Here is a 27,249-nt window from a genome sequence, read left to right on the forward strand (position 1 = left end):
CCTATCATGGTTCCAGTCCAGTTTGAAATCGTATAAATCAAGTACTTGTTATTGAATTAAAACTCGCAATCCAGTCCCTCGATCCATCAGTTCATCAAGCAGTGGGGAGAGCTCTATATCATGAGGTGGGGAAGAGTAACCCAACAGGTTATTACATGAAATCTGATGGTTGCTGCTTTGAACTGTACCCTTCTTGGGGATCTAAGAGAATTGTGTGTGCTTGACTTTTCTGTAGGGCATTTCATGATTAGTTACTCTTACTTCAAAATCCAAATATGTCAAATTATAGCGCTAGAAGGGATGTAAAAATCATGCTATTTTTCAAGTCCTTTACTCCATCTAATCAATAGCCATAGTTTAGCTCTGGCCTTAAAATTCCCAGTTGGCCCTCATAAGGTACTGAATCTTTTGGCCAATTAATGATAATGGCACATTTGTATATTGAGCCCACTTAGAATCATGGTGGGGGACCCCGCCAGTTTTTAAGGCTCATTCTGGAGATGATTTAACTCTTTTTTGACCCCATATAATTTCCCAGTGAGGAAATTACTGCTTCCAGGAATTCTTCTTCTAAAACACCTCTTTTATAGCCAAGGAGTAACCTGCTCACTTGGCAAAATCAAGTCCTTTGGTTAGTTAGCCCACTAGTGTACTTGAGGGGCAAGTAAATATTCCTACTCATTTCACAGAGGGAGAAAAGGAGATCAGTGCCAAATAGCTTTCCAAGACCACACAGAAAGTTGACAACTGCTTGATTTGTAGTCAGACTTGACAGTTCCCAGGCCTGTCAGCCAACCTGCAGGTGGAAAAATGGGACAAATGGGGAAAGTGACTCTTCCCCATCATTCCTGTTACTCTGAAGCAAGAGGGGCCCTTGAGTCGCCATTTTGTGACCAATATGGGAAGGCATAATTCAACAGCAAGTTTGCTGTTTTCACCATGAATTTGCTCCCTCTCTTGGTGCATTTAACTGGATTTAATTGGTAGAGCACATGTTTTTTTCTGTGGTTACAAATTTTGGAACCCGATTAGGGCACCTGTAAAATTCAGGCATCTATTAATAGTAACTCTCAATAAAAATCCATATCAAGTAGACATTTTTCTGCATTTGATATCTTTTCAGTTTCATATGTGTCTTTGTATATGTGTTAAAGCATCCAGTCTCCAAGATTTTGTGTTAATAAACAAGATGCAGCCTGCAGGTTTCATGGGGTCTAAAAATGATGTACTGCAGAGTCAAATCACATTTTTTAAAAATGATCAAAATGATTTGGTTATCATCTATTTTTTTAAAAAAAACCAACCTTTTTCTGGGCCTACAACTGCCATTTACTTGTATAATTTAGGGTACCAAAATGTACTTTTAACTTAACTATCCAGATATTTCTAATGGATTGCTGTTTCAGTCTGAAACAATCAAATAATTCAGGCCAGTGTGTTTTTAGACTAGAGTTTTCAATTCTAATTCATGGGTGGAGCCCTGTGTACTAGATCTGCCTCCATCCCTGACCTCTCTACCTCCTGTCTCTCCTCACTCGAGTCTAGACTTCACTCTGCTGCCCAGATCATTTTTTCCACAAATGTTCAGTACATGTTTCTCCACATCAAGAGCCTCCAGTAGTTACCTATCTACGTTGTCACATCAAACAGAAACTCCTTTCCTTTGGTTTTAAAGAACTAACTCAGTTTGTCCCTCTACATTTCCTCCCTGATTTCCTACTGTACCCAGCCATCACACTTCACTCCTCTGACTCCTACCTATTCAATGTATCTCATCTCTCTGACCATTGACCCCAGGCCTGGATCCTACCTCTGGCTTTGGACTCCCTTCCCCTTCATATATGCCAGATTACCACTCTCCCCACCTTCAAAGCCTTATTAAAAATCACCTCTCTTCCAGGCAAGCCTTCCCCAACTACACCTTCATTTCCTCTACTCCCTCTCCTTTTTGCTTTGTCTATACATATGGATTTGTGACCTAGAAGGACTTGATATCCACTCTGCCCTCAGCCTCACAGCACTTATGTACATATTCTTCACTTATTTTAATGTCTGACTCCTGCTCTAGCTGTAAACTCCTCACGGGCAGGAAACATTTCTACCAACTCTGTTGTATTGTACTCTCCCAAACATTTAGTACAGTGATCTGTACATAGTAAACATTCAATAAATACCATTCATTGATGGATTGACTGATTATGCCATGATCTTGTCTATATCACCACCCTTTGCCCACCTCAACTCCCTGGCCTGGAACTCTCTTCACCGTGCCATATACGATAAGACTGCCGCTCTCCCCACCTTTAAAGCCTTACTGAAATTACATCACCTCTAAGAGGCCTTCCTTGTCTAAATCCTCATTTCCCCTACTCCCTCTCCCTTCTACGTTGTCTATGCACTCAGATCTGTACCTATGAAGCACTTTTTTATGGTATTTGTTAAGTGCTTACCATTACCAGACACTGTGCTAAGCCCTGGGATAGGTACAAATTGAACATTCTAAGTGCTTAGCACAGTGCTCTGCATACAGTAAGCCCTCAATAAAAACGATAGAATGAATGAATACAATCCAATCAGTTTGGAAACAGTCCCAAATGGGGTTCACAGTCTTAATCCCTATTTTACAAATGAGGTAACTGAGGCACAAAGAAGCAAACTGACTTGCCCAAGTCCAGGCAGCAGGCCAATGCTTAGTAAAGTGCTCTGCACACAGTAAGCACTCAATAAATACAATTGAATGAATGAATGAATGAAGTGGTGAAGCTGGGATTAGAACCCAGGTCCTTTTGACTCCCAGGTCCGTGCTCTATCTGCTTCTCACTTGTATTCAACCACCCTGAGCACCACAGCACATATGTACATATCTGTAATTCATTTCAGTGTCTTTCTCCCCCTGTAAACAGTAAGATCCTTGTGATTAGGGAATGTGTCTACCAACTCTGCTGAACTGTACTCTCCCAAGCTCTTTGTACTGTTCTCTGCACAAAGTAAGTGCTCAGTAAATACTGTTTATTGATTGGTTGATATATTCCTTGTCAGGTTTCAGACTGTGTTTTCCAGATTTACTAATGACACTGTTGGACTGTTAAAATATTTCTAGGTAGTTGTGAATATTATTTCATCATCAGTGGTATTCACTGATTGTTTTCAGTGTGTAGAACATGGTTACTAAGCACTTGGGAGAATAAAATTCAACAGAGTTGGTCACCCTCTAATCATTGGAAAACAAGACATTGTGTCTGTGTGCCTTAAATAGGTAAAGCCTGGTGTTGGTAAAGCCTGGTGTTGGGAGCCAATTGTAGAGTAAGAAAAAACAGTCAATTTCATCCGATTCATTCCATAATTTAGTCTCTTGGATACTTGGATTCTTAAGCAGCGTGGCTCAGTGGAAAGAGCATGGGCTTTGGAGTCAGGGCTCATGAGTTCGAATCCCAGCTCTGCCACTTGTCGGCTGTGTGACTGTGGGCAAGTCACTTAACTTCTCTGTGCCTCAGTTCCCTCATCTGTAAAATGGGGATGAAGACTGTGAGCCCCACGTGGGACAACCTGATTCCCCTATGTCTACCCCAGCGCTTAGAACAGTGCTCGGCACATAATAAGCGCTTAACAAATACCAACATTATTATTAAGCGGCAAGGCATAGTGGATAGATCACAGACCTGGAAAGCTTAAGGTCATGGGTTCTAGTCCTGCTCTGCCACTTATCTGCTGTGTGGCCTTGGGCAAGTAACTACACTTCTGTGCCTCAGTAACCTCATCTGTAAAATGGGGATTAAGACATGAGCCCCATTGTGTTCAACCCATTTGGTTTGCATCTATCCCAGTGCTTAGTACTGGCACATAGTAAGCACTTAACAAATACCACAGTTATTATTATTGTTATTAACTACAGGCTTCTGTTGAGAAAGCATGCCAAAGGCAATTTGGGGTGGTCACCATACTATTAGAGTCTGATAAGGTTTTTGCCTCAGGAAGATGAAATTTAGAGCTTTTAGCAGTATATCCCCGTATTTAGGGTCATTAAAGGAAAACATGGAATTAAGCACTTCATCTGGGAACCAATTGTGAGGTCTGTGTAATCAATCAATAAGTGGTATTTATTGAGCACTATTTGTGTACAGAGCATTGTACAAGTGCTTGGGAGAGTACAATACAACAGAGTTGATGGACATATTCCACAAGGAATTTACAGTGAAGAAGTCGAGACAGACATTAATGTAAATGACAGGTGGGCACATAAGTGTTACAGGGCAGACGGAGGGGCGAATGTCAAGTTCTTCAAAGGTACAGAACCAAGAGCATAGGTGATGCAAAAGGGAGAGGGAGAAGGGGAAATGAGGGCTTAGTCAGGGAAGTCTTGGAAGAGATGTGATTTAAGGAGGGATTAGAAGGTGGGAAGAGTGGCATTCTATCGTATATGAAGGGGGAGGAAGTTCCAGGCCAGAAGGAGGATGTGGGTAAGGAGTGGACAGGGAGACCAAATCGACGTATAGTAAGTTGGCATTAGAGGAGTAAAATGTACAGGCTGAGTTTTAGTAGGAAATCAGCATGGTAAGCATCAGTCATGCCTGAACTAGATTCCCAAAGAAGTTAATGATCAAAATCAGGACCTAATTAATACCACATAATGGAAAAGATCACAACAGAAAATACTAAAGTGGCGATTTACAAGGTAATATTTTAAGCCACCAAGGTTCAAAACTGCCGTGGCCAAGTGGGTGATCTGTCTACGTGAAATTAGACACCATGAGCTTCACCCGTGGGGCTGGCCTCCTGAATGCTATGCTTGGGAAAAAGCCTCAGAGGCTAGGTTTAATAATTATGGTATTTGTTAAGCCCTTATTATGTGCCAGGCACTGTACTAAGCGCTGAGGTGGATACAGGCAAATCGTGTGGGACGCAGTCTCTGTCCCACATGGAGCTCATAGTCCTAGTCCCCATTTTACTGGTCCAGAAAAGTGAAGTGACTTGCCCAGGGTCACACAGCTGGCAAGTGGTAGGGCTAGAACTAGAACCCAGGTCCTTCTGAATTCCAGGTCTGTGCTTTATCCATTAGGCATTGATTCTGGGGGCTGGAAGGGTAGGGTTTCTGTTCTTACCGAGTCCTGTGACCTTGTTGCCCATGACAACATTTTACTTTCCTCAAAATGCAAGTAGTCTGATCTAGTTGAAGTATCAGATGTGCAACCAAGGCATTTTGAGAGATAATAATAATAATAATTATGGCATTTAAGTGCTTATTGTGTGCCAGGCACAGTATGAAGCCCTTGGATGTATACCACCAACAAATTGGGTTAGACACAGTCCCTGTCCCACATGGGGCTCACAATTTCCATCCCCATTTTCCAGATGTGGTAACTGAGGCCCAGAGAAGTGAAGGGACTTACCCAAGGTCCCACAGCAGACAAGTGGCAGAGCTGGGATTAGAACCAGTGACCTTCTGACTCGCAGGCCTGTGCTCTCTCCACTATGCCACGACCCACAAGTGTCCAACCGTATGCGCTTCTTTCCCTTCCTCTGCGCCACTTGGTACCGTAGAGCTTTCCCCGATCCCAGGTAGCCAGAGCAGAAACAGAGAAAGCCCCCTGGGGAGCCAGCGTGAGGTGGGGGAGAGAGCAAGAGGGTGTGAGACTGGATGACAGGGCAGGAAAGACCAAGACCAGAAGCTAACAATTCCTCTCGGTACGATGCAGTTATAATCACAGAAGTCTTCAGTGTATTCATGCTTCTACCCCCACTCCCCACCCCACAGCACTTGAGTATATTTGTACATATTTATTATTCTATTTATTTTATCAATGATGTGTAAATATATATGATTCTATTTACTATTCTGATGGTATTGATGCCTGTCTACTTGTTTTGTTTTGCTGTCTTTCTGCCCCTTTTAGACTGTGAGCCTGTTGTTGGGCAGGGATTGTCTCTATCTGTTGCCGAATTGTACATTCCAAGCTCTTAGTAAGTGCTCAGTAAATACGATTGAATGAAAGTGTACATATTTACATATCTATAATTCTATTTATTTATATTGTTGCCTGTTTGATGTGTATATCTATAATTCTATTAATTTATATTGATGCTATTGTTGCCTGTTTACTTGTTTTGATGTCTGCCTACCACCTTCTAGACTGTAACCCCTTTGTGGGCAGGGATTGTCTCTCCTTATTGCTGAATTGTATTTTCCAAGCGGTTAGTACAGTGCTCTTTGAGTCCATTGTGGGCAGGGATTGTCTTTATTTGTTGCTGAATTGTACTTTCCAAGCACTTAGTACCGTGCTCTGCAAACATTAAGGGCTCAATAAATACGATTGAATGAATGAATGAATGAATGTCCACAGTAAGCACTCAATAAATACAATTGAATGAATGAATAAATTCTTCCCTCTGTGCACCATTATCAGTTTTGTGCCCACTTAGTTGCTTCTAGCTCTAATGAGGTTCTCGTTTTGGGACGTCTGGTGGGTTCGTGTGTAGTGTTTACAGCAAAAAAAAAAAAAAATTCCTGGGGAATTTTTCATGCATTGGTTTTGTCCGTTCACTTTTCAAAAAAAGTCACACTTGTATGTAAGTAAATGGGCATCATTGTTATGTTTTGTTTCAGGCTCTGGCAGATCAATTTGAAGACAAGAATACCTCAGTATTAGAACGCCTGAAGATTTTCTATAGCTGCCAAGTTCCACCACAGTGGGCCATACAGGTAGAAAAGAAATTACCATCCTGAAAAAGTATGCAAATATTTATTGAAAGTGGACAGTAGTTCAGGAAACATCTCAATCCGTTGGAGTCTGGAGACCTGGATGTACAACCCAGTTCTATTATTGTCTCTCTCAGACTGTGAACCCCATTTGGGATAGGCAGAGGGTCTGATCTGATGTACTACTTCTATCCCAGTGCTTAGCATAATGTGCAACATGTAGTAACCACTTCCCAGATATCGTCAGCTTTACCATCTCCTTACCATTGATTTGAAAACACCAAATCAGCTTGCTCCCCCTCCTTTCTCCCCTCATTAGTTTCCTGCTACACCTCAGCTCGTGGCTTCACTCCTCTAATGCCGTCCAACTCACTGTATCTCAGTCTCATCTATCTCACCACTGACCTCTCACCCATGTCCTGACTCTGGCCTGGATCTCCCTCCCTCTTCATATAGTAGTTACGGTATTTGTTAAATACTTACTATGTGCCAGGCACTGAACTAAACACTGGGGTGGATACCAGCAAATAAGGTTGGAAGCAGTCCCTGACCCACGTGGGTGCTCACATTTTCCATCCCCATATTCCAGATGAGGTAACTGAGGCCCAGAGAAGTGAAGTGATTTGCCCAAGGCCCCACAGCAGACAAGTGGTGTAGCCGGGATTATAATCCACAACCTTCTGACTCCCAGGCCTGAGCTCTATCCACTCCACCGTGCTGCTTCTCTTTATATCTGATAGACCACTCCTCTCTCCACCTTCAAAACTGTATTAAAATCACATCCCCTCCAAGACGCCTTCCCTGACTAAGCTCTCACTTCCCCTACTCCCTCTCCCTGCTTCATTGGCCATGGATCTGTATCCTTGAAGCGCTAGATATTCCATTCACCCTCAGACCCAAAACACTTATATAGATAGCCATAGTTCATTTTAATGCCTGTCTCCCCCTCTAGACTATAAACTACTTAAGGGCAGAGATCATGTCTACCAACGCAATAATAATAATAATAATAATAATAATGTTCGTATTTGTTAAGCGCTTACTATGTGCCGAGCACTGTTCTAAGTGCTGGGGTAGATACAAGGTAATCAGTTTGTCCCAAGTAGGGCTCACAGTCTTCATCCCCATTTTACAAATGAGGTAACTGAGGCACAGAGAAGTTAAGTGACTTGCCCATGGTCACATAGCTGATGAGCGGTAGATCTGGGATTAGAACCCATGACCTGACTCCCAAGCCTGGGCTCTTTTCATTAAGCCCCGATTAGACTGTGAGCCCATCATTGGGCAGAGATTGTCCCTATCTGTTGCCAAATTGTGCACTCCAAGCACTTAGTACAGTGCCCTGCACATAGTAAGCGATCAATAAATACTATTGAATAAACCACGCTGCTTCTCTGAATTGTGCTCTCCCAACTGCTTAGTACACACTGTGCTCTCTGTACTCAGTAAGTGCTCAATAAATATAATTGATTGATTGAAATATTAATTATCATTGTTACGTGACTCTGGACAAGTCACTTATCTTTCCTGTTCCCCTAATGACAGGAATTATTATACCTGCCCTTCCCCAATCTGCAAAGATATTGAAGGAATGAAAATGAAATGGTATCCATGAAAATGGATGAAGTGTTTAGTAAGAAAATACTAGTAAGAAACTCAAGGGAGTGTTGTTGTTATGTTACTATTTGAGAAATCACACATCTGGAATACAGCAACCAGAGAAAATTGATCAAAAGGGTGCATATCACTGTATTTCACCTTTGACCTCAAATAACTGCTGAGTTCATTTTACTCTGCTCAGACTTATTTTCATGAGACAAAAAATAAGTGTACATTTTGCAGATTTCCCTCCCATTACCCTCTGACCTTGACCTCAGGACCATCTTCAAGTTTTTCCATCCAGCCATTTCTCTATTGTTTAATTTCCTTAGAAACTCAACTTCCAAATTGTCATCTCACTGATTATTCCATACTTTCAGGGATTATAATGGTTATTATGGGAAAATAACTCAGCTGTCACAGGGAAGCACATTCTTCTCAACCTTCGCCTCCCCCTTCCTCCACTCACTCCTTTACATTCCCACTTCCCCCCCCACCCCCCACCTCCAACTCCAGGTTTGGGGCTTCATTTTCCTCAGTGACCCTGTTTGTGATTGGGGTTCCATTTAGGCAACAAATGCACCATAAGGGAGAAACTATTCCCCTTAATTATGAGACTTCTTTTAAAAGGGGGGATTTTGCTATCCAGAAATATTTGAGCAAAACTCTCAAAAAATTTCTGAAAAATTCAGTTTGTAGAGGTACCCATGTTTTGGACAGCATAAAGTACAGTTGGTTTAATCACTAAAACATCCACCCAAAAAACTGGTATTGAAGATAAACAGGTAAAGGCCAAAGTAAACCTATGAAAGAAACGGGATGTCTTCTGTCGAGCAAAAAATCTCAGTAACTTTATAATTTGATTTTTCCCAGCGCCAACTCGCAAGCTTACTCTTCGACTTGGGATGCACCAGTTCTGCTCTTCAAATCTTTGAGAAGCTTGAAATGTGGGAAGACGTTGTCATTTGTTACGAAAGGTCTGGGCAGCATGGGAAGGTAAGTAAAGTTCCACGGGCATGAATAAATCCTAATAGACTGTTTCTGTGAGTTGGCTTCATTCATTTTTTTCCACATGTGGATGTCCCAGCAGCATTTTATTTTGCCTCCCCTTAACCCATCCCCTCTTCTTCAAATGTTTTTCCAATTTCTTTTTCCCAGACCCACTTTCGTCCATTAGCTTCCATTAGTTCCATTAATTTGGGGGAGATCATTCAAGGCAGCAAACATGAAATTGCCAACAGTTGAGATCTTCAGGGAGGGCAGTGAAAGATTTTAACACACTGTGCTCGGTATTTTATTTCCTTCCCTAACTGCTCTCCAGTCAGCTTCACTGTAGTTTGCAGCTGTCCTCAGTGCAGGCATTTCAAATTCCATCCTTTCAGAATAGTAGAAATCCTGAAATATTTCCATTTCTTTCTCTTGTGCTTTTGTTCTCTTTTGAAAATGGGCAAAATCAGGAGATCCTCTTTGGTCAAGTGGTACACTGAAATCACAAGCTATTGGTACTAGGATTCAAATAATAATAATAATAATGGTGGCATTTGTTAAGCGCTTACTATGTGCAAAGCACTGTTCTAAGCCCTAGGGTAGATACAGAGTAATCAGGTTGTCCCATGTGAGGCTCACAGTCTTAATCCCCATTTTACAGATGAGGGAACTGAGGCACAGAGAAGTGAAGTGACTTGCCCAAAGTCACACAGCTGGCAACCGGCAGAGCTAGGATTAGAACCCATGACCTCTGACTCCCAAGCCCGGGCTCTTTCCACCGAGCCAAACTGCTTCTCTATTCAAAACCAGTGAATTAATAAGTAAATTGCTTTCAACTGATATCACGGATCAGTCTCCTCCTCTTCTGTATTCTCTGAAGCAACACTGTAGTTTAGAAAAACAAGAATCATTTTTTCATTCTCTTCTCATTTTAGCCACCCCCTTCTTTTGGACTTTGAACCCTTGGGAGTAAATCACTTCCACGGACAAAGAGAGGAATGTCCGAGGTGTTGAAAGCATCAATAGTCAGTAAAAATTAGTGTTTCAAAAGTGTCATTCATTCTCCGAGGAGTGGCAGCTAGGCAGCTCATACCTCTAGTGACATGCAGAACCATGCAGGCAGTATCAACAGTATCAACTGCTGTTGATCAGCAGCAGCTCGGTGGCAGGAGGGAGGTTAAGTCAGTCAGTCAGTCGATTGTATTTATTAAGTGCTTACTGCATGCAGAGCACTGTACTAAGCACTTTGGAGAGTACAGTATAATAATTGTGGTATTTGTCAAGTACTTACTATGGGCCAGGCACTGTACTAAACACAGGGGTGAATACAAGCACATCAGGTGGGACACGGTTCCTGTCCCACGTGGGGCTCCATTCTCAATCCCTTTTTTACAGATAACTGAGGCACAGAGAAGTGAAGCAACTTGCCAGTGGTCACACAGCAGACAAATGGCAGAGCAAGGAACAGAACCCATGACCTGCTGTTTACCAGGCCCACGCTCTCTCTGAAAACAGACACATTCCCTACCCACAATGAGGTTAAGAACCAAACTATTGCAGTGGCAAGAAATACCTCTCCTTAAACCTTCCCTCTCACTCCACTGCACCAACAGCCATAAAACTGGGTGACAGGAACCCAGCCTTACACCCCTAGTGGGACAGCTGTGATAACAGGAAATGATTCTAGTGTTTTCAAAAGTTGGTAAGTTGTGGGGAATGGTAAAACAGGAGAGCTCTACAGCACCTTAGACAAGTGCCCTGCTTGTCCCTTTGCCAATCGAAACTGTAAAGTCAGAAAAAGCTACGTGTGCATCCTGTCTCGCCACCTGTAACGAATGTTTTCAAACATGTTGTTCCGTACTGATGATTACGTGAAACATCCATGTACAGATTCTCCAGGATGCACACTTTATAGTAAAAAAAGAAGAAACAGCATGGCATATTAGATAGAGCACAGGCCTGGGAGTCAGAAGGTCATGGGTTCTAATCCGAGCTCTGCCACTTGTTCACAGAATGACCTTGGGCAAGGTGCTTCACTTCTCTAGGCCTCAGTTACTTCATCTGGAAAATGAGGATTGAGATTGTGAGCCCCACGTGGGACAAAGGACTGCGCCCAACCTAATTGGCTTGTACCCACCCCAGTGCTTAGAACAGCGCCTGGTGTCACGAGCTCCCAGTTCATACCAACCAGGACTTTCCTGTCCCGAGGAAGCTTCAGTGACATGTAGTAGAGTTCAAACTACACCTCTGATCACCAAGGTTACCATGAAAAGTTTTTTATTTAGTTTTACCAACTTGCAAGGGAGTGATCACTCACTCCACCACCCAAAGGTCCAATACCATTATGCCAGTGCTTCTTCTACCTACATCTGAGTACTGCTCTCCTGCTTCTGCTGCTCTCAACAGGCCTCCATATTACCTCCAGGTGCCCTCTGGCAAGTCAAAGTAACCACCTTTTATCTGCCTTAGGCATCACAGCTGTGGCGCTACAAGGCAGTCATTGACTGGTCCAGGCCTGTTACTGGGTAGAACAGGGAGAGAAAACCAGGCCTCCCTCCATGCTTCACCCCCCCCACAGGCCAGCAATCACCTGTCTCAGGTAGAACCTGTCAGTGGCTTCACCAATCTTTCTCCCTTGTCGTTGATGGGATCACAGTCTCTAAAAAGGCAGCTTATTGTGGGCTCACCACACCTGGCACACAGTAAGCACTTAACAAATACCATCATTATTATTATTAGTATTATTAATAAAGGAGATGAAAGAGGGAGTGAGCAGTGATAGGTCCAAGTTCTTAATGGGACCTAAGGGTTTCTGGTGGTGATAGTTTGGTGAAGTTGAACTGTGATGGTTGTTTCCCATCTGTACCTGTAAACTCCCCTCTAGACTGTAAGCTCCAGGTGGGCAGGAATCATGCCTATCATCTTTATTGTATTTTCCCCCAAGCGCTTAGTATAGTGGTCTGCACGTAGTACATGCTCCATAAATACCATGGATCAAAATGCTAGGTAGATAGGGATTTGCTGCTGTAAGTGGACAGAAAAGTGGCAGATGAACCTCAGCATGAGCAAGTGGAAGGTAATGCATCCTGGGAAAATAATCCAAATTATAACTAAGTGACAGTGGACTTAAATACATCACAATTTGGGAAAGCACAAATCCCTTCCCTTAGATCAGTAGGACTATGTTTGCTTTGTTCAGCTCTGTTTTTACAGGTCTGTTGTATGTTGAAAGCAAACAACCCAAAATAATTGAAAGTTTGAAGATTTTCTTTCAGTGCTTCCTATGTCACATAAAAGATTGATTAGCCTCCCTTTGTTTTTATTACACAACTCAGGGAGATCAGATTAATCATGAACCCTGCAGTTTTCCACAAGGCTACAAATATTTTTCTTCCCAACTCAGCCCTTCTCGTTGTGCTATCCTTTCAGTTCATCACAGGAAGCAGTTCTTGCCAACTACTGATTGTCACTAACTTGATTAGATGCAGTCATTGTGAAATTTTATCCATCATTTAATTGCTTAATAAGCATTGACCTTTCCGAAGCCCTGGAGGGTGTGAGCAGGGAGTACATGGAATCATTGTCCCTGAAGCCCCACCATGCCAACATAAGAAGTTCAAAGGTGGAAAGTTCAAAACAAACTAAAGGAAGAATCTTTACACAGTAGACAAAATTCATTATCACTGGAAGTCATGCCAGTTGACAGTTTCAGTGATATCAGAAGGGGTTTGGGTAGATAAATGGGCCAAAAAAAAATCCTTACGGTTTACTTGAGAAAATGTGAGGGATCCTTGATAAAACATCCAGAATCATTTGGAGAGATACCGAAGGGAGCAACCATCACATTGTTGTCAATATCTTGTGGCCGCTCTGACAGACTGGAATCTGGATTGACATACTCTTGGCCTGATCCAGTAACAGCATTGTCTAGGGTCTTATGCTCCAGCGGATCCCAAGGTACCCAAGAGGGCCTTCTAAGATGACTTTAGCCTGCTCCCTACCCTATCTCTTGGGTGCGTGGGTAGATTTGGCTCAAGATTTAAGAGAAATAATCAGGTAAGAGCACTGTTCCGTGTTCATTTTGAATCTCCCTTCATTTTAATCATTTTTCTGGACCTCATAGCTTCAAAATGGCCCCCTTGTCATGAACTAGGAAAATGAAACCACTCCAGATACGCCTACTTTCTTCTCTCTCCACAAAATCACTTTCTGCCCAAGCATTCAGAGGGTGTGGGAGTTTCCCATCAGGTGAAACCCCTGCTCCTTTCTGAGGGAATGGAATTGTGGACAATAGAGGGAATTTTCACAAACAATGTCATCGCTTAATCATTGAAATAAAGTACTAATAGATTAAGTTTTTCATTTATTAATAATTGTGTTCTCTTCAAGTGGGAGAAATAGGCCCAACAATGACCCTACCTTTTTTCAAAGAGGTGTGCTAATCAGATTAGAAGCATGCCAAGAAACAGTATTGAATTATTCCATTTAATCTCGAACATGGAATATTTGTGTTGGCAAATCATCCTTCCCTGACTGGGAGCCAAGGCATGCTCTGTGCTGGAAACCTAAATATGGGGCATTTCGTTTTCGCTGCTAAGGACCAAGTTTCTAAAGTGCACCCATGGTTGTCCACAGTGGACAGGCATTGCCCATACATCTGGTGATGGAATCACGGGTGCCAGTACCACCGGAAATTGGAGTCCGGTCTGAGGTTCAGTTGTGCCGGAACCATGAACGTGAGTGGGGTCTGTGGAGGATGGCCAGAGACTTTCCTCTAAAGAGCTGGAGTGAAAGGATGCCTGAAAATTGTTGCAGCGCATTTCAGCCACCAAAAAACCGTGCTTCGGTGTAAAATGCAGTTCCTGTTGAGTGGGCTGAGCGGTGATCGCACTGAGAGCACTTCCACAGACAGCGCTTAGCACAGAGCCTGGCACATAGTGGGTTCTTAAATACCTTAAAGAAAAAAAAGCTCTGGAGTCAAGAGCAATATTGACAGAGAGGCGGAGAAGAGCCTGTTGTATAGTTTTCATCCCCTAGCTGCAGCTCGCGAGTTCAGGAATTCAGTCCAAGAAGCAACCAACTTCCCTGGCACCTTGGATTATTGAGCTTATAAGTGAGCTCTAGTCGGTGTATTTTGAGATTCACAATCAGTACTTATTCACTGTACCACAAGAGTAGTTAGGATGAGTCAAGAACACGAGAAACAAAAATCACAAAAAGATATTTCTAACTGCCAGTCTTGTTTTTACTGCTGTTTGGGTTGCTCCACCTAGCAAAAAATCTCTTATCGACATCTTTCAGTTTCGCTAGCAGCCTGCCGGCCATTTAAATATAACTTTGCATGTTCCGGGCTTTATTTTTGTCCTAATGAGCAGAAGTTTATATGAATATCCTCTTGCGCATTGCTGTAAAAATACGCCGCTATATTTGCCCCTAGAAAAGTCCAGGCCCCCAGCTGTAGGAGCTTCTGAAGAGTTTACATTCTGTGACCATTCCTTGCCCGTCTCCATCTTCGGCTTGGCTCAGTACAGACAGATCCCGACACCGCCTTTGAGGCTCTCTTGCCGTCAGCCACATGACCCATTTTTGGTCCAGCGTTCCCCATCTCTCTGGGGTGAAGCGGATGGACAGAGAGAGGCTTCATCTTTCAAAACCATTAGGCAACAGAAAAGGGCATAATGGGAAGGGATGGGAGGTTGAACGGAAGAGCAGAAAGAGAGAAATCTGTAATGCGAATGGGACGTGAGGGTAAAAGATGGAAAATAATGACCTTGGGAAAGGCGATTCTGGTGGCAGGATGGTAGGGCTTGAAAAAAGAGAAAGAATGAATTCATCCAGCATCATTTCCCCTAGCCCTAATTTGTTTTAATGACCATCCTTCCCTGTGGGGGGTAGGCAGGCCGTAAACTCCTTGTGGGCAAGGATTGTCTCTACCAACTCAGGAGGATTGTACGTTCCCAAGCACACTTAATACAGTGCACTCAGTAAATACCATTGGTTGATTAATGGCTGATTGTTTAGCACTCACTGTGTCTCAAACACTGTACTGAGCGCTGGAGTAGATACAGGTTAATCAGTTTGGAAATAGTCCCTGTCTCCCATAAGGCACAGAGAAGCTAAGTGATTTGCCCACGGTCATTTGGACCTGAGTTCTAATCCCGGCTCCAACACTTACCTTCTTCACTTCTCTGCCTTTTCCCTCTACTTAATTTGTGAACCCTGTGTGGGACAGGAACTGGGCCTGACCAGATCATCCTGTTTCTCTTCCCCAGCATTTAGAACAGTGCTTGACACTTAGTAAGCATTTAGCAAAAACCACACTTATTATCATTATCATGTAGTACAGTGCTCTGCACATAGTAAATGCTCAATAAATACTATTGAAGAATGAATGAATGAATCATTATTATTATTCACCCAACCCCACAGCAAATTATTTATTATAGATTATTTATTCATATTAATGTCTCTTTCCCCCTCTGGACTGTAGAATGCTCATTATGGGCAGGGAACGTACCTGCTAATTCTCTTGTATTGTGTTCTTCCACGCTTTTAGAACAGTGCTCTTCACATAGTGAACTCTCAATAAATACCATTGATTGATTATTATTTTCATTGTGGATGGGATGCTGGTGTCCAGCTGCACTGCGGCAAAGCAAACTTCCATTGCTCCCAAAAGCATGCGCAGGAGCCAGGTCAGAGCAAATTGGTTCTTTGCAAGACACATTATTTGGGTCTTGCTTGAATCAAGAAAAGTTTGGATACTTTCTTTTCTGATAGACGGGGTGAACTTTTCTTTTTAATGGTATTTATTCCATACTTACTAGGTGTTAAACATTACAATAAGAGGTGAGGTAGATACAAGCCAATCAGGTTGGACACAGTCAACCTGGGCAGTAGCGTGGCTCAGTGGAAAGAGCCCGGGCTTGGGAGTCAGAGGTCATAGGTTCCAATCCTGGCTTCATCACTTGTCAGCTGTGTGACTTTGGGCGAGTCACTTAACTTCTCTGTGCCTCAGTTCCCTCATCTGTAAAATGGGGATGAAGACTGTGAACCCCATGTGGGACAACCTGATTACCTTGTTTCCTCTCCCAGTGCTTAGAACAGTGCTTGGCACATAGTAAGCGCTTAACAAATATCCTCATCATTATTATTATTATGCCTCACGTGGGACTCACAGTTTTAATCCCCATTTTACATATGAGGGAACTGAGGCACGGGCCTGGGAATCAGAGGACCTGGATTCTAATCACAACTAGGCCAATTGCTTTCTGTGTGACCTTGAGCAAATCACTTAATTTCTCTGTACCTCCATTTCCTCAAGTATAAAATGGGGATTAAATACCTTTTCTCTCTCCTACTTAGTCTGTGAGTCCAACGTAGGGCATAGACTATATCCGACCTAATTAACTTATACCTCTCCCAACACTTAGAACAGTGCTTGACACATTGTAAGTGCTTAACAAATAGCATTTAAAAAAAAAATAGTGACTTGCCCAAGGTCATCCAGCAGGCACATAGTGGACCCAGTATTAGTATTCAGGTTCTCTGACTCGCAGTCCTGTTCATTTTCCATTAGGCCACACTGCCTCTCAAAAATAGCAATAATATTACTGGTATTTTTTAAGGGCTTTACTATGTGTCAAGCACTAAGCACTGGGGTAAATACAAGTTAACCGGGTTTGTCACAGTCCCCGTCCCACATCAGACTCGCCGTCTTAATCCCCATTTTCCAGATGAGGTAACTGAGGCCAAGAGAGGTGAAGTGACTTGCCCAAGGTCACATAGCAGACAAGGGGTGGATCCTGGATTAGAACCCATGACTTTGTGACTCCCAGGTCCGTGCTCTAGTCACTCTGCCATGCATTGAAAGAAGTGCTACCCCAACAGTAGACTCCTGCTTGTTGGATACTTCAAGTGAGGTTCTCCAGTGGAGGCCAGGCCACCAGTTGAAAATAACAGCCATCCCTTCGGGTGATGGAAAAAGTATCCTAGAAAATTCCTGCTGAGATTACCAACCGTTAATCAGAGCCGCTTCCACAATTGGCCGGTGTTCATCTCTCACCCAGACTGCACCCCAAGCTCCTGGGTGGGAGTATTCAATCATTTCCAAAACGAGTCTTCTGTTTACTTCATTAGGGAGGTAATATGCATGTTACCATATTGTTCCTGTGACTCCTAGGCAGAAGAAATCCTGAGGCAAGAATTGGAGAAGAAGGAAAGCCCGAGATTATACTGCTTGCTCGGCGACGTGCTTCGCGACCACCATTACTACGACAAGGCGTGGGAGCTGTCCGGGCATCGTAGCTCCAGGGCCCAGCGCTCCAGAGGACTCCTACACTTGCGGAACAAGGAATTCCGAGAGTGCGTGGAGTGCTTCGAACGCTCCGTGAAGATTAACCCCATGCAGGTAAGGATGCAGGAGGCCTCAAATCTACGGGAGTCTTCCCCTATCCTCTTTGTTTCCTTTTCTCCTCCGAAGAGCCAATGAGAGGACCACTTATCTGTTCAATCAGTCGGATTTGTTGAGCACTTACTATGTGCAGAACACTGTACTAAGCACTTGGGAGAGCACAATACAACAATAAACAGACACATTCCCTGCCCACAACGAGCCTACGGTCTAGAGTCGGGGTGACAGACGTCAATACAAATAAATAAATTACAGATAGGTGTATAAGTGCAGTGGGGCTGGGAGGGGGGAAGAACAAAGGGAGCAAGTCAGGACAATGCAGAAGGTATGGAGAAAAAGAAAGGGGGTGCTTAGTCTGGGAAGGCCTCCTGAAGGAGATGTGCTGTCAATAAAACTCTAAAGGGGTGTAGGGGTAGTAACTGTCTATCAGATTGAGGAGGGAGGCCATTCCAGGCCAAAGGCAGGATGTGGGCCAGGGGTCGGTGATGAGACAGGCGAGACTGAGGCAGAATGAAAGGTTAGCACTAGAGGAGTGACGTGGGCAGACTGGGTTGTAGAAGGAGAGTAGCGAGGTGAAGTAGACGGGCAATAATAATAATAATGTTGGTATTTGTTAAGCACTTACTATGTGCAGAGCACTGTTCTAAGCGCTGGGGTAGATACAGGGTAATCAGGTTGTCCCACGTGAGACTCACAGTCTTAATCCCCATTTTACAGATGAGGGAACTGAGCCACAGAGAAGTTAAGTGACTTGCCCACAGTCACACAGCTGACAAGTGCAAGGGCAAGGTGGTGGAGTACTTTAAAGCCATTCTTGCATCTGGAAGTGGTCCCCCCTACACTCATTTTTCACACAGGTCAGCACAAGTAACACAAAAATAACCTGACTTTTCTTCTCCTGTTACGGCTGGAAATCTTTATCACTTCCCTACTTCTCCCTGGATCAACTCAGATCTAGGTTTGGCAGAGAATATGGGAAAGGAAAGAGGAACTAGAGACACACAAAGGTCATTGTTTGGGCAACAGGTAAAGGAAAGCCTAAAAGAGAATGGTGGAGAGAGGACTTGAAGAAACGTTGAAAATAGAGGAAGGATGATTTTTTTTAATGGTATTTGTTCAGTGATAATAATAATGTTGGTATTTGTTAAGCGCTTACTATGTGCGGAGCACTGTTCTAAGCGCTGAGGGAGATACAGGGTAATCAGGTTGTCCCACGTGGGGCTCACAGTCTTAATCCCCATTTTACAGATGAGGGAACTGAAGCACAGAGAAGTGAAGTGACTTGCTCACAGTCACACAGCTGACAAGTGGCAGAGCAGGGATTTGAACCCATGACCTCTGACTCCCAAGCCCGGACTCTTACCACTGAGCCACGCTGCTTCCCTTACTTCAGTGCTTACTATGTATCAGGCTAGTAGTAAACTCTGGGGTAGATCCCATATAGGGTTCACAGTCTTAATCCCCATTTTACTGACGAGGTAACTGAGTCACAGAGAAGTGAAGTGACTTGCCCAAGGTCACCCAGCAGACAAATGGCAGAGCTGGGATTAGAGCCCAGGTCCTCTGACTCCCAGGCCCGTGCTCTATCCTCTAGGACATGCTGCTTCTCTTTTCTCTCAGGATCTGAATTGAACAATGTCAGGGACTGAAGTCTCTGACAAGAGGAAAGAAGGGAATTTGGAATTAAGATGGAAAAGTTTGCCCACAAGTTTCCACACTGCTGTTGAATTTAGGCGTTGCTGCAGTAAAGCCACCTGTGGCTAGAGGGCTAATTCATTTTCTTTAAAGAAAATGTGGGTCCAGCAAGAATGGCATTTGAATCTAATAACTACTGTGGCAATAAATGAACCGGACGGGTCAGCAAAGAATTAGATGAGTAATGTTTGCATGTTCGAGGCTGCCCATTTAAGGACAGCCCTCTTTGAAGCTAGATTGCATAATAACTTCAATTTATCGCCTGAGTGGTAAAGAGCATATTGTATTTGGCTATTGTGACCTTCAAAAATTTGGGGTCTGGCTCCTCTCCCCAACCACCACACATTCCAGAGCGCTGTTACCCCAGAACGTTGAGTCCCGGTCAGTGGGTTGAGGGGCGATGTGCTCTGCCCCATTTCATTCATTCAATCGTATTTATTGATTACTTACTGTGTGCAGAGCTCTGTGCTGAGTGCTTCTTCCCTTTTCCTTTTCCCTTTTTCTCATTTTCCCTTCTTGACTCTGCCGGCCGGCCCCTCGCACTTTAACCTCTCTCATGGGGTCTGTAGGACAGGGAGAGGCAGGAGGAATGGGGAAGGAGGAGAGAGGCCGACAGAAATCGGCTTCTAATCCCAGCTTCCCCACTTGTCTGCTATGTGACCTTGGGCAAGTCGCTTCACTTCTCTATGCCTCAGTTACCTCATCTTTAAAATAATAATAATAATGTTGGTATTTGTTAAGCGATTACTATGTGCAGAGCACTGTTCTAAGGGCTGGGATAGATACAGGGTCATCAGGTTGTCCCACGTGAGGCTCACAGTCTTAATCTCCATTTTACAGATGAGGTAACTGAGGCCCAGAGAAGTTAAGTGACTTGCCCACAGTCACACAGCTGACAAGTGGCAGAGTGGGGATTTGAACCCATGACCTCTGACTCCGAAGCCTGTGCTCTTTCCACTGAGCCACACTGCTTTAAGACTGTGAGCCCCATGTCGAACATGGACTGTGTCCAACCTGATTATCTCCTATCTACCCCAGCGCTTAGAACAGTGCCCGACACATAGTAAGCCCTTAACAAATGCCTTAAAAAAAAAAAGGTCACTGAGAAATTGTTCTGTTCCCTCCTCCTCCCCACTGTGTTTTGGATTACCGCTCACCTCCACTACCATAAAAGAGCATAAAGTCTCTTTATGTCAGACAGACAGTCTGACATCCAACTAGAGAGGTGAACACGGGCCACCCTGGCCACTTTGCTTCCAGAGATGGGTCTCCATCCTTGGGCCACTCTTGGCCCGACAAGAGCCTTGAAGGCATGGAGGGCCGTCAGCAAGGGCGGCAGAGGAGATGAGCTCATTATGGGCAGGGAACATATCTGCTAATTCTGTTGTACTGAACACCATTACAAGTGCTCAGTACAGTGCTCTGCATATAGAAGCGCTCAGCAAATACCATTGGTTGACTTATTGAGATGAGGGGAATTTGAAAGAAAAAGAAGGAAGGGAAATCTATGTTTTCTAGCTTTATCTGCAGCCCTCTCTATGCCCCATAAAAGAGCCTGCTTTCCTGAGTAAAGAGCAGCAAATCACGCTTGGTTTCTCCTTTCAACACCTGAGTAGGATAGGTAGGAGGGTATTGGAGATGGATTTAACATAGCCTACCTTTACTGCACTGATCACTGATTATCTAGTTAGATGTGAGACATGAGCTTCTCCTCTTCGGGGGCTAGATATATCTTTTGGATAAGATCAAAATCTTTTCATTTGAAATCAGGCCAATCTATTCCTTTTTAGCTGTTTCTCCTCCCATGTCCTCTCCCCCTTCCCCTTCCCAATTAGGGGAGCGTGGCCCAGTGGATAGAGCACGGGTCTGGGAGTCAGAAGGACTTGGGTCCTAATCCCGGCTCTGACATTTAGCTGTTGGGTGACCTTGGACAAGTCACTTTACTTCTCTGCACTTCAGTTACCTCATCTGTAAAATGAGGATTAAGACTGTGAGCCCCACGTGGGCTGTGGACTGAGTCCATGCTGATTAGCTTGCATCTTCCCCAGCTCTTAATAAAACGCCTGGCACATAGTAAGCACTTAACAAATGCCATTACAAATGGCGTGTCTTAGTGGAAGGAGCACGGGCTTGGGAATCAGAGATCTTGGGTTCTAATTCCGACTTCCCACTCCGCCACTTATCAGCTGTGTGACTTTGGGCAAGTCATTTCACTTCTCTGTGCCTCAGTTACCTCATCTGTAAAATGGGGATTGAAACTGTGAACCCCATGTGGGACAACCTGATTACCTTGTATCTACCCCAGCACTACCAAGCACAGGGACGGTGTTTGGAACTTAGTAAACACTTAACAAATACCATCGTCATCATCATCAAACAAACCGTGTAGTTCCTCAGGCATATGAGCAAGTAAGATCAAGGCATAGCTCGATGGACCGTGCCTGGATCCGTTGGCCAGGACTCTGTCGTTCCCGGCCTGCCTGTGCCCATCCTTGCCCATCAGGGCATGGACTGGCAACTGTGGTAGAGGGATGATTGCTGGCTTTTGTGCTTGGAAGGTTTGAGCAGTAAAGTCTGACCACATCTTAGGCAGGAGATGAAAGAGAGGCGGCAGAATGGGAAGAGGGAGGTTATAAGCAGATTTCCGGGATGGGCCAGACATAATTACTGCACCCCCTTCAGTGGTGGGCTTCATGGGTAGGCTAGAAATTGGGGGAGGAGTTGGAGTTGTGTTAAGAGAAAATTCAGGACAAGAAAGGAAGAGAAGGAAATGCTGGAATGACGGTTCAGGTGGGAGCCAGTAATGTCTCAGGGAAAGTGACTGAAAAAGAGAAAATAGTTATGGAGAAGGGAAATGTGAGTCACATCGGATGGTCTCCGAGGGGAGATATTTTAGGTGGTCTCAAAGAGCTGTTTGTCATTCAACGATACCCACTCTCCTTCAGCAGTCCATGACTAGACGTCTAACAGGGCAGGCGATTACTCAGAAGTGATTGGCTCTCTCCCTGTTCTCCCATGGGATGTTTACCTACTGAGGAAACCAGAACTACCTGAGTCATTTCTGTGTGGGGATCCCTTTGAGTCAGGGGATAGGGACGGGGAAAACGGAGTATAGAGTACCTTACACTTCCCTACATATGACTAATAGTGAAACGTTCCTTCTTTCCTCCCTCTGCAAGCAAAAGTCCAAAGCAGCTGATTCACAGCAGTGTATTTTCTTCATTGACTCATCAAGGGAAATGAGAAAATATATGCCAGCAATGGGTTATTCATCCTTAAACTGAAAATGCAATGATAGCTGTTCAGATGGGAGAAAGGGACATTTGTGTATCAGCCCTGAAGGTTAAAAGAAGAGAGCACAGCACTTATATACGTATCCATAATTTATTTACTTATATTAATTTCGGGCTCCCGCTCTAGACTCTAAGTTCCTCGTGGACTGGGAACGTGTCTACTGTGTTGTATGTGCTCTCCCAAGCTCTTAGTACAGTGCTCTGCACTCAGTATGCGCTTAATAAATACGATCGAGGTAGGTGAACAAAATGAATTACTGTGCAAATTCTCGGGAGGTTGAGCGGTTTTTTATGGTATGTGCCAGGCACTTATGTGTCAGGCACTGTATTAAGAGCAGGTTTAGGTACAAAGTAATCAGGTTGGTCACTTGGGTCTCACAGTCTCAATCCCCATTTTGCAGATGAGGTTACTGAGGCCCAGAGAAGTGAGGTGAATTGCCCAAGGTCACACAGCAGACAATTGGCAGAGCCAGGATCAGAACCCAGGTCCTTTTGACTCCTAGGCCCGTGCCGTATTGTTTGCCACTGTAGTACAGTCCCAGGCATTCTGGCTGCCCACGGTTCACCGTTTTGCTTTAAAGTTTTGAGTAGCAAGCAAGTGGCTTTCCTCTTATTACTTGTGATCTGTGCAGGAGCCCTCTGCCTTGAAACCCAGCTGATCGTGAGGGTCAGAGCTTTAGCCCCTGTGGCTTGCCTCTCATACTACAGAGGAAATCCAGGTGCCCTCTTTGCCAATCTTGTCTTCTTTTCCCCTTGAGTCTCGACATTCATTCATTCAATTGTATTTATTAAGCGCTTACTGTGTGCAGAGCACCATACTAAGTGCTTGGGAAAGTACAATTCAACAGTAAAGAGTGACAATCCCTGCCCACAACGAGCTCACAGTCTAGAGTGGGGAGACAGGCATCAATACAAATAAAAGATATCAATGCAAATCAGCAAAATTACAGATATATACACAGGTGCTATGCTAAGGGAGCAAGTCAGGGCGACACAAGGGAGTGGGAGATGAGGAAAAGTGGAACTTCATCTGGGAAGGCCTCTTAGAGGAGATGTGTCTTCAATAAGGCTTTGAAGGAGGGGTGAGCACGGTCGGGGCAGGTGAGGGAGAGTTTTCAAAGTAAACACCTTTTGGATTAATAATAATAACAATAATAATGTTGGTATTTGTTAAGCCCTTATTATGTGCAGAGCACAGTTCTAAGCTCTGGGGTAGATACAGGGTTATCAGGTTGTCCCATGAGGCTCACAGTTAATCCCCATTTTACAGATGAGGGGACTGAGGCACAGAGAAGTGAAGTGACTTGCCCACAGTCACACAGCTGACAAGTGGCAGAGCCAGGAGTCGAACCCATGACCTCTGACTCCAAAGGCCGGGCTCTTTCCACTGAGCCACGCTGCTTCCCAATTAGAGACTCTTCTGGGTCTGTGCCAGAACTTCCTCTTCTTTACAGTAAGTTGTCCCTCCTTGTGGGCAGTCGGTCAGTCAATCAATAGTATTTATTGAGGGCCCACTGTGTGCAGAGCAATGTACTAAGCACTTGGGAGAGTGGAATACAACAATAAATGGACACATTCTCTGCCCACAGTGAGTTTATGGTGTAGAGGGGGAGACAGACATAAATATAAATAAATAAATGGCAGATATGTATATTTAAATGCCTTGCCCAACAAATCTCCCAGTGAGGGTTCTCAAACCGCAGTAAGTGGAACTGCTTCAGGGTTTTGAAATGGAGGCAGTTCAGCATTCCAGATCCACGCTGCTGGATTATTTATTTATTTAGTATGGTATTTATTAAGCGCTTCCTATGTGCCAGGCACTCTACTTCATGCGGGGGTGGATCCAAGCGAATCAGGTTAGACACAGTCCCTGTCCCATGTGGGGCTCACAGTCTCAATCCCCACTTTACAGATGAGGTAACTGGGGCACAGAGAAGTGAAGGGACCTTCCCAAGGCCACACAGCAGACTAGTGATGGGGCCCGTGACCTTCTGACTCCCAGGCCCGTGCTCTATCCGCTACTCCATGCCATGCTTGAATGCGCAGTTATTGCAAGATGGTATGTCTGTTCCAGTGTCTGCACTTTGGGGTCTGCAGCCCACTCGATGTTCGCTTCTGTCAGTGAAGAAACCAAGGTACCCCTTATGTCCCATACCTCATTACAGTCTAGGGAAAGTGTTTACCAACTCTGGTATATTATACTCTCCCGAGCACTCAATACAGCCCTCTACACAGTAAATGCTCGATAAATACCACTGACTGATTGGTCCGTGTATCCCCCTTCCGCCCCTGCCAAATGGAGTATTTTAAGACAGAGGTCTTATATGCTTGCTGGCTGTTTCCAAAAGCTGAATATTTTAATCTCCCTTCAAGCGTGGCTCAGTGGAAAGAGCCCAGCTTGGGAGTCAGAGGTCATGGGTTCGAATGCCGGCTCTGCCCCTTGTCAGCTGTGTGACTGTGGGCAAGGTACTTCATTTCTCTGTGCCTCAGTGACCTCATCTGTAAAATGGAGATTAAGACTGTGAGCCCCATGTGGGACAACCTGATGACCCTGTATCTACCCCAGCACTTAGAACAGTGCTCTGCACATAGTAAGCGCTTAACAAATACCGACAATATAGAGAAGCAGCGTGGCTTAGTGGACAGAGCATGGGCTTGCGAGTCAGAGGTCATGGGTTCTAATCCCGCCTCCGCCACTTGTATGCTGGGTGACCTTGAGCAAGTAACTTAACTTCTCTGTGCCTCAGTTACCTCATCTGTAAAAATGGGGATTAAAATATATGAGCCTCACGTGGGACAATCTGACTACCCCATATCTACCCCAACACTTAGAACAGTGCTCTGCACATAGTAAGTGCTTAACAAATACCATTATTATTATTATTATTATCTTTCCACTCTAGAAGGATGCTATAAAGTTAAATAAGGAGTAAGCTGCCCCCTCTAGTCTGTAAACTCATTGTGGTCAGGAAATGTGTCTGTTATATTGTTACATATTGCTATATTGTCCTCTACTGAGTGCTTAGTACAGTGTTCTGCACACAGTAAGCACTCAATAAATACGATTGACTGACAGTTCTTGGCCGCACATGTTAAATTACAGGACACATTTCTAGTATCATTTTATGTGAATTTTCAGAATTTACATTGAACTGTATTTTTCCTCTTCAAACGGAAGGCACCTTTCCTAAATCCCAGGAAGAAAGACCTTCTTTTTTTTTTTTTAAATGAATAGGGTTTCAAATTCATTTGAATTTGTTTCAAGAACAGTGCTTGGCACATAGTAAGTACTTAATTACCATCATCATGAAATGTCAGATAAAATGCATTAATATAGACTGGAATTAGAACTAAAAACGACCTTCATTCTTTTACTAGTTAGGCACAAAAGATTGTACTTGATTAGCTACAGTAATGTAATAGTAAAAATTATTGTGGTATTCATTAAGTGCTTACTATGACCCAAACACTGTACTAAGTGCTGGGGTAGATACAAAAAGGTAAGGTCTCATGGGGCTCACAGTCAAAATAGAAAGGAGAACAGGTGTTGAATTTTTATTTAGCAGATGAGGGAACTAAAGAGTAGATAAATGAAGGGAATCGCCGAAGGTCACACAGCAGATAATTGGTGAAGGCAGAATTAGAACCCAGGTCATTTGACTCCCAGGCCTGTGCTCTTTCCACGAGGCCACGACCCCAGGTAGCAGAGTCTTTGGCCTTAGAAAATGAAGGCCTAAAAAATCTTTAGAACCTCTAAAGTGAAAACCTTTAAACAGCCAATTTCAAAAAGTTTGAGATTAGCATTTCCCTCCTGCTAAGAGTTCATTCTTTTGCAACTTGACAAGAATCACTTTGTTTTTGACTCTGTGGGAGATGCCAGTCTTCAGCGAATTTGCTCTTTTTGTCTCTACAGCTTGGAGTCTGGTTTTCTCTTGGCTGTGCCTATTTAGCACTGGAAGACTACGGGGGTTCCGCAAAAGCGTTTCAGCGCTGTGTGACATTGGAACCTGATGTACGTCTGATTTATCCTTCCTTTTCCTCCGCTGTATCCCTATTTAAATTCTCTAATATAAAGTTACCGCTAACCGATCATAAGGATCAGATTTTCATGTTACGGGAAAGGCAATCACTGAATATTTTATTTAACGTTCGAATTTTCGCTTTGGATAACATAAAAAGAACTGTTACTCGCCCATCAGAATTTCCCAATGAGAGTTTTGTGAAATGGGACTCATCACTTTAAAGTGGGGCAAAATTTTGCCAGATTCCATTTCCTCAATTTTGTGAAGTTTTTCCAAATTAAAATATGTGTAATATAAATCCTCTCTCAATTACTAAATGCCAACACGATGTTGAATCCATGTCATTCAAGAAACTAATTTGATAACTTGGTGTGAAGATCTTTTGATTTTTAAAAGGAAAAGTTAAGGGGACATTTCCCTCTATGTCTTCTCTGTCGCAATTTAAGTTTATTGCACAGTCTGTAAACTAACACCTGCAAACCACAATAACATGAACATTTTTATGGTATAACTGTTTCCCCACCAATAAGATATTGTGTTTTGTTT

The 27,249-nt window shown here is 43.8% G+C and overlaps 1 protein-coding gene across 1 annotated transcript in view; it reads left to right on the forward strand.

Annotated features, from left to right (window-relative positions):
• The window catches only part of TTC27 (tetratricopeptide repeat domain 27), a 190,676-nt gene that overhangs the window by 121,999 nt on the left and 41,428 nt on the right, over positions 1–27,249 (forward strand). The window contains exons 11-14 of the mRNA XM_029064736.2: positions 6,602–6,697; positions 9,167–9,289; positions 17,463–17,690; positions 26,595–26,693. Coding sequence (XP_028920569.1) covers positions 6,602–6,697; positions 9,167–9,289; positions 17,463–17,690; positions 26,595–26,693 — 546 coding nt within the window. The remainder of the gene's footprint in view (positions 1–6,601; positions 6,698–9,166; positions 9,290–17,462; positions 17,691–26,594; positions 26,694–27,249) is intronic.

The sequence above is a fragment of the Ornithorhynchus anatinus genome, chromosome 1 (assembly GCF_004115215.2).
Source record: "Ornithorhynchus anatinus isolate Pmale09 chromosome 1, mOrnAna1.pri.v4, whole genome shotgun sequence".
NCBI classification, from domain to species: domain Eukaryota; kingdom Metazoa; phylum Chordata; class Mammalia; order Monotremata; family Ornithorhynchidae; genus Ornithorhynchus; species Ornithorhynchus anatinus.